At 48.8% G+C, this 7,984-nt stretch overlaps 1 protein-coding gene across 2 annotated transcripts; it reads right to left on the bottom strand.

Annotated features, from left to right (window-relative positions):
- Positions 1-400: 400 nt before the first annotated feature.
- HINT2 (histidine triad nucleotide binding protein 2) lies at positions 401-7,618 on the bottom strand. 2 transcript variants are annotated; one of them, XM_081881729.1, is made up of 5 exons: positions 7,508-7,618; positions 5,107-5,250; positions 3,855-3,959; positions 1,101-1,169; positions 401-558 (listed from the first exon to the last, which is right to left on the bottom strand). In XM_081881729.1, exons 1-5 carry the CDS (start codon positions 7,571-7,573, stop codon positions 556-558), a joined length of 387 nt encoding a protein of 128 aa, XP_081737855.1. In that variant the 5' UTR covers positions 7,574-7,618; the 3' UTR covers positions 401-555. The 2 variants fall into 2 exon arrangements, with proteins under 2 accessions (XP_081737855.1, XP_081737854.1); XM_081881728.1 differs by having other exon boundaries at positions 1,097-1,169; positions 7,508-7,617.
- Positions 7,619-7,984: the final 366 nt, after the last annotated feature.

Genomic DNA, 7,984 nt, shown 5'->3' with positions numbered 1-7,984 from the left:
TAGGGGCTCTTGGAGACCCCCATAAGGGAAAGGGAGCAGGTTTTTCTTATAACAATTGCAAGAGGGGATCTTTCCTCTCCAGCATGCCATTCTTGCAATAAACGTCGCTTTCTGGTTTCCCTGAGCTCAGAGACTCCGTGGGATCAGCTCGGGGAAAGGGTCTCCTGCCACAGGAAAGAGTGTTAAGTCCAGCTTCCCTCATTGCTGGGGGTTGGACTGAGGACCCTCCCAAGTCCACAGCTCCATCATTATCTGATTCTGCACCCTTCTCCGGGGGGGAAGAGCAGGAGCTGTGAGCCAGATGAAGCCCCAGCTGCCCTAGGGAGAAGGACCTGTCCCTAAAAGGGGGGAAAGCAGGCATCCCCAGGACCCACACGAAGCAAAGATCACGCCAACCAGGTCCCAGGGCTGCTGTTGCGTTTATTCCAGGGTGGCTCCCTTGTGGCCCAGCTGAGGCCCTGGGGGCTCAGCCGGGGGGCCAGCTCATCTGACGCCCGCCCAGAACGTGGAGGTGGAGGTGGTAGACGGACTGGGCCCCCTGCTTCCCGTCGTTGATCACTGGAAGAGAAGAAAGAGCGGAAGAATGATTGGGGGGGGGCTCTGATACTGCAGGGAGAGCGCAGGGGAGAAGGGCCCCAGCCCAGGAGGAGGGAGAGGGCCCCACAATCTGCCCTCCAGAGGGGTGACTTGGGGGGCAGGAAAGCCAGGCTTTGCCCCCTGGAGGACCGGGTCCCTCTCTCTGCGCCTGGTCTACCTCGCAGGGCTGCTGTGCAGAGAGGGCAGCATGCAGTGGGCGCCCAGGTGAAAGGAGGAGGGGGGCTGGCGCTCCCAGCGAGGGTTCTTCCGGGGGATGGTGCCCCCCCTCAGGAGGCATGCAGGATTCAGAGGGGCACAGTGCCCCTTCCCGGACTCCAAGGGGGCTCAGGCATCCTGGGGCCCCGGAGGACGACACCCCAGAGAGTCTTCACCCAGAGGGATACACACAGGATTCCCGCCAGCCTCCAGGGCAGACCAAACCCCCTCTCTAGCCCAGGGCAGAGGGGCAGGATTTCGCGGGGCGGGGGGCAGGGGGTTGGCGTTCTGGGCTGCTACTCACCCACCCGGTAGCCGTCCTCCAGGCCCTCGGCCTTCGCTGTCTTGCTGGCCACCAGCAGCAGGTGGCCCAGGAGCTGGGGACAGGGGAGGGGAAGGGGTCAAGGGGTGGCTCTGAGACCCACAGGGCCAGGCGGGACCCCCACCCACCCTCTGCGTTGCAGGCAGATTCTTATTCTGATTATTTATTGATTTTTGTTTTATATATATATATATAATATTTGTTGGTTTTGGTGTCCTCGGGTGTCTTCCCGTGTAAAAGTTGGGGTGTCTAGGCGACGTTTCGACGAGGTCTCACTCGTCATCTTCAGGCTGGTGCTTTCGGCTTCTTGTTACTGGAACAGAGCTGAAACGTCTTGTTACTGAAACGTCGCCTAGACACCCCAACTTTTACACGGGAAGACACCCGAGGACACCAAAACCTGCATTCCTGTACCCGTGAAAATCTACGAAAGCAAATATATAATATTTATATATATACAGTGGTACCTCGGGTTAAGAACTTAATTCGTTTTGGAGGTCCGTTTGTAACCTGAAACTGTTCTTAACCTGAAGCACCACTTTAGCTAACGGGGCCTCCCACTGCCGCCGTGCGATTTCTGTTCTCATCCTGAAGCAAAGTTCTTAACCTGAGGTAATATTTCTGGGTTAGCAGCGTCTGTAACCTGAAGCGTATGTAACCCGAGGTACCACTGTATATGCTTTGTTGGTTTTAAAAGAAAAAAACATAGCACAACAAAGAAAAACACATCAAATACAGTGGTACCTCGGGTTACAGACACTTCAGGTTACAGACTCCACTAACCCAGAAATATTACCTCAGGTTAAGAACTTTGCTTCAGGTTGAGAACAGAAATTGCGCAGCGGCAGCAGCGGGAGGCCCCATTAGCTAAAGTGGTGCTTCAGGTTAAGAACAGTTTCAGGTTAAGAAAGGACCTCTAGAACAAATTAAGTTCTTAACCAGAGGTACCACTGTATGTACTACTCAACCAAAAGTAATCCGAAAAAGAGTTTACACTTCTGACATCCAGAACTGAGTTAATTCTTCACTAATTCTAGTATGACTTCCGATCTCCCCACTGTGGTTCCTAAGTTTCCTTTCACTGCGCACTAAGATTCATCTCTCCTAAATACTCATCGTTTTGGCTCTGTAACTATCACCCAATTCATGCAGAAAATCCATCCAAACCTGCCACAGAATTTATGTCGTTACAATATTTTTTAAAAAGTCTTCTCTATATACATTCCACTTTAAAAAAATATTGTAACCGCATAATTTCTTATTCTCTATTCTTTTTATTTATTGAATTTATATACTGCCCTGTACCCGGAGGTCTCAGGGCGTTTCACAGAATAAAATCAAGATATAAAACCACAAAATACATTAAAAATAAAAACAACAACCCAATAGCTCCCCCCCCAACCAAAACACACATTTTAAAAATAGGATGTAAATCGGATCAACCAAAGGCCTGGTTAAAAAGGAACGTTTTTGCCTGGCGCCTAAAGGTGTGTAACGAAGGCGCCAGGCGAACTTCCCTGGGGAGAGCGTTTCACAGACGGGGAGCCTCAAATAAAGAGTCCTCAAATAAGGGACAAAAGGGCTTTGGGCGCATTGGAGCATTGATAATGTGTCCTTGGCAGAGCCAGAGTTAGGTTTGCTGAATATATGCTATATGGTAATTTACGGACCTACAGTGATGCCTCGCAAGACGAAAAGAATCCGTTCCGCGAGTCTCTTCGTCTAGCGGTTTTTTCGTCTTGCGAAGCAACCCTATCAGCGGCTTAGCGGATTAGCGCTATTAGCGGCTTAGCGGCTAAGCGGCTTAGAAAAAGGGGGGGGGGAGCGAAAAAACTCGCAAGACGTTTTCGTCTTGCGAAGCAAGCCCATAGGGAAATTCGTTTTGCGAAGCGCCTCCAAAACGGAAAACCCTTTTGTCTAGCGGGTTTTTCATCTTGCGAGGCATTCGTCTTGCGGGGCACCACTGTAATAGGTATCTAAAGCCATTTGCACATAACAAAATATGTAATTTATCAAAGTAATTGTCGAACTGAAATATAACTAAGAAGAAGTATATTAATAGTGAAATATAGAAATGAGCAAAGCAGGGATATTTGAGGGAGCAGGCTAGCAGGTGGGGCCCATGACTGCACAACACAAAACACGGTTGCTGGATGTAGGTTTTATTTTATTTGTTTTTTTATCTTATATTTTGGAAAGGGACATCCAGGTTTTTTTCCTTTAAATTTTTTTGGGGCCCCCAAAAGAGTGAGCCCCTAAGCTAGAGCTTGTTTAGCTTATATGTCAATCCGGCACTGGCCCTTGGCGCCCGTGACGTTTGGCAGGAGCGTAAGGAAATAAATTGCAACGGCAGCTCCCTGCCCCAAGGAAATTACATGTGAAGTTTCCACAAATGGGAAAGAAAGGGCACAAGTGAGAGAAAAAGCATCTCGCCCGGGACGCTTTTTACTGCTCCCTCTGGAATATGGCCATAATAGAGACTGTTGCAAGTAATTTGAGATTCTACTGAGGACTAGAACCCTCAGGCTCCTTTTAGATGACCTGGCATTCCTCCTTAATGAAACTATCATTTCCAAGACGGCTGCCCTCTCACTTCTATGCCATGGTTGAGGGTTTCTGGTCCCCCCCAATCTCTGAACCCCAGTTCCCTATTGATCCTCTTCCCCCTTTGAGCAGGGCTGGCCCACCCCCACCCCCCTTGGGGTGGAACCGGGGTGCCCTCGGTCTTGCCCTCGCTCACCTGGGCATCGCTCTCTGCCACACGGCTGATGCAGGGGATGGGGCGCCGGGGGATCACCAGGAAGTGCACCGGAGCCTGGGGGGCCACATCTCGGAAGGCCACGCACTGCAGGGAAGGGAGGGGGCAGAGTCAGGAGCCCTGTGGGGGGCAGGGAGGGGGTCCCACGACTCTCAAGCGCCCGGTACCAGGCCTCTTTTGCCTGACCCCAGAGGGGCAGAGAAAGATGCCCTGACATTAATGTATTTTTAAACTTTTGTTGGAAGCCACCCAGAGTGGCTGGGGAAACCCAACCAGATGGGCTGGGTATAAATATATTATTAGTATTAGTAGTATTAGTATAATAATTTATTATTTATATCCCACCCATCTGGCTGGGTGCTAATTAGTATTAGTATTAGTATTAGTATAAGTATTCTTTTGAATGTTCAGAGTGTGAAGCTGGGCAACTTGGGGAAAAAATGGTTCTACCAAACTGCTGGACTATGCCAAAATGGCAAAAGTGACCGGGAGACTCAAGATTCAAGAAGATAAAGACTTTAAAAAAGAATGGGCAAAAATTCATAACTTATTTAGGAGACCATTGTAAACAAATAAAAACATGAGCTGCACTTTAAAAATAATTTGTAAAAAGGTATATACTAGAAACTTTACAAGTCTTCTTAAGCCATTCCTGCTGGTGTTGTTCATTGCTTGCAGTTGTCCTTCAAATGTTGTATGAATTTACTCCACTTTTTTTGGAACATTTTTACATATTTATTAAAAAGTATGACAATTGATATGGACGAAATGTAAACAGGAAAGAGTACAAATGCTTTGATATATAAAAGAATGAAGGTAACCATGAGGAGGGAGGTCGACAGCTCATTTGAGCAAATACGAACGTGAAAAAATAAGAACGTATTTAATTAATGCAAAATGGAAATTTAATAAATATTATATTAAAAATAAAATAATAAAATAACTTGTAAAGAAACGAAAGACATGGATAATTTAGAGAGATAAAAACTGCAGAGAACGTACGGATATGTAGTCTTAGAAAATGTATTTTAAGGACCCACGCAGGGGACGGGGGGGAGTCACGAGATTCAGAGAATCTCATATGTGGATATGGTGAAAAAAAATTCCTTTTCATTATTTTAAATTGGTTCTTGTAAAAACCAATAAAAAATATTTCAAAGAGAGAGAGAGAGGAAAAAACGGTTCTGGCACACCAGCCTGGCACAATCCCAGCTCCTGCCCCCCCAGTACCCACCTGGTCGTCCTTGTAGATGATGTTGGCAGGGATGGAGCCATCCAGGATCTTGCTGAAGATGGTGGGGCCGGACCCCTCAGCCGCTCGCTGGGCCTTCTCCACCTCCCCGCCGGGGGGCCCTTGGGTGGCCACAAACGCCCTCGGCTGCAGACATAGACAGGGGGGCATCAGCCGCCGTGGGCAAAGGCCTTGCCAGTCTCCGGAGGGTGGGCAGCGCCAAGCCTTCCTGCTAAGGGCTATGGAGGCTGGGGAGGGGGGAGCCCTCTGAGTCCCTCCCAACCTGGCAGAGGGGGAGCCCCCCACATTCTCAGTCTAGCCTCCCCCCGCCACCACTCTGCACAGCACAGGATGGATCAAAATGGTTTTTTTTTTTAAAAAAATGGATTTTTAAAATTTAAATTGGATTTTTAAAATAAAATGCTTTTGGAGGAAAAATCTTTCCAAAGATTTTCTATTTAAATTACATTATAGTCCAAAGGCTATTCATCAGGAAATAAGGATTTGTTTTAAGTTTTTCGTGTGTGCTAAGACTCAGTCTAAGGTTGTTGTGTTTTTTTAAAAAAATGGTTTAACCACAACAGTTAACAAACATGGATACATATGCTATAATGTTATTGTTTTAGTTAAATAAATTGTTATTAAGGGAATTATTATTTTTCTTCTTCTGATAAAGTACAGCAGAAAAGCTGTTCAAATCTAAACTGTTAACTTATTAAACCTCACAATAATTTCATAATTCTCTGTCTTTGTATTTCTAATAGTACGACCAAAACGGTAATTTTGGATATAACTGGAAAAACTACTCTGAAATTTTATTATTCCAAAAATGAAACCTTCATCGGGTTGTAAATATTAAGATTATACCAGCAAGAAGGAGTCTTTCTGTAAAAAAATGATGGAAATCAAGTCTTACCGAATAGTGATTTAAACCAAGTCAAGGATTTAAACCAAGTTACCGACTAGTCATTTAAATCGTGATTTAAACCGATTTGATTTAAATCATATCCACTCTGTCACAGTAGTTTTGTTGCCTTTTCTGAGCCTTTTCCAGCTCTAAGAGGTCCTTGGGGGGGGGACACCTGCTTTGCATGCAGAAGGGCCTGGGCTCACTCCCTGAAGCCCCTCCTTCCAGACAGGGGCTGGGGAAGACCCCCTTCCAGAACCCCGCAGCCCAAACTGCTTTCCCATGTGGGGCAGCGGTGGCCTAGTGGTTAGACCAGGGTGCAAATCCCCCCATGGCCAGGAGGCTGACGGGGCGACTTGGGGGGGGGCACGTGCTTCCTCTCAGCCTAGCCCACCTTGCAGCATGGCTGTCAATTGTTCCCTTTTCTTGCAAGCAGTCCTATTCGGAATAAGGGAATTTCCCTTAAAAAAAGGGGGGGGGGAGAATGTAAGTTGTTTTTGTCTGCAACAACAGCAGCAAGAATATTATTGGCACAAAAATGGAAGCAAGAAGAATTACCAACAAAAGAAGAATGGAGGATGAAATTAATGGACTACGCAGAATTAGATAGGAAGGAAGGATTCAAAATCTGCGGGACCAGAAATTCACAGAAGACTGGCGTAAATTTACAGACTATTTGAAAAGTAACTGTGATGGTCAGATGACGTTTGTAGGTTTGCAAGAAGTTTTGTAAGGAGAATTATTGGAAGTATTGCAAAAATGGATAAAGGGGAGGAGGATTAGTTAAGATAATTAAAGGGAACATGAACTTAAGAAATTCATAATAAGTGGTTAAAACGGTGGATCATCAGAGGTGCTGATGGAAGTCCAAAAAAAATTGTATAGGTGATGAAATTTTGGGGTTTGTACTATAATTTATATATTAAATTTAATACAAATTATTTTAAAAAATAAATTAAAAAAGGGGGAAAGTTGACAGCTCTGCCTGGCAGGGTTGTTGTGCGGACGAGAGGGGCGGGCTAGGGGCGAGCCCACCTCGCAGGACTGGGGGGGGGGGATGAACCGGGGAGGAGGAAGAGGAAGAGGAAGAGGAAGAGGAAGAGGAAGAGGACCACCCAGGTCGCCTTGCACTCCTTGCAGGAGAGAGATGCAACAAATGAGCCTCGCGCGCCCCCGCTTCCCCGTGCGCGCGCCCCTCCCGTCCTCCGCTGGAGGCGCTGCAGCCGCCCAGGTCTCCCTCGGGGGGGGGGGGCGGAGAGAGAGTGAGAGTGAGAGACGCTTCCCGTGGAGAGTGAAAGGCAGACCACCCACGTCGCCCCCCAGAGTGAGGAGGGTCTCCCGCCACCCCCCGGGTCCCCCGGCTGCCGGGACGGGGCGACCTTCCTGCCCCGCTCCGCCCGGGAGCAAAGACCCCGGGGCCGCGGGGGCGAGGCGAGGGAGCCCCGACGGGGCGGGGGAGGACCCAGCCAGGCGTCCGTCCGGCGCCCCCGCCCGCACCTGCGGCAGCCGACCCAGCAGCCCTCCTCGGAGCGCCCCCCGCCCCAGCGCCGCCGCCGCCGCCATGCCCGCTCGGCTGCTGCCGCCGCCGGAGCCCGCCCCTCGGACGCCTGGGTCCGCCCGCCCCGTCCTTAACCCTTCGCTGGCCCCAGACCTCCGCAGGAGGCGCAGAGTCAACCTGCGGGACTCCCTGCACAGGAGGCAGTCAGGGCAGGGCCGGATTGTGGCCCTCAGCTCCTGAAGCTCCTGGGGCCCTTTCTATGTCCAGCTGTCCTTTGTCAACAACAAATGGTCGCTGTTTTGTGTGTTGAATAGATGCCAGATGGTCATTTCTGGACCTAAAGTCATTTGCACATGCAGAAAATTGGCACCCTGTATATAGAAATGAGCAAACTGGTGATATTTGGGGGATCAGGCTAGCAGGTGGGGCCCTGGACTTACATCCTAGGAGCCTACACAACACAAAACACTGTTGCT

Source organism: Podarcis erhardii (genome assembly GCF_964252035.2).
Source record: "Podarcis erhardii genome assembly, chromosome: 11".
In the NCBI taxonomy this organism is placed as follows: domain Eukaryota; kingdom Metazoa; phylum Chordata; class Lepidosauria; order Squamata; family Lacertidae; genus Podarcis; species Podarcis erhardii.
Note: the sequence above shows the minus strand (reverse complement) of the source record. Positions and strands in the feature narration are given on the sequence as shown.

Coding starts and splice junctions, on each gene's coding strand:
- HINT2 (XM_081881728.1), bottom strand. CDS start 7,573: ATGGCGGCGGCGGCGGCGCTGGGGCGGGGGGCGCTCCGAGGAGGGCTG. Junction 5,251..7,507: donor TGCTGGGTCGGCTGCCGCAG/GTGCGGGCGGGG, acceptor CTATGTCTGCAG/CCGAGGGCGTTTGTGGCCAC. Junction 3,960..5,106: donor TCATCTACAAGGACGACCAG/GTGGGTACTGGG, acceptor CCTTCCCTGCAG/TGCGTGGCCTTCCGAGATGT.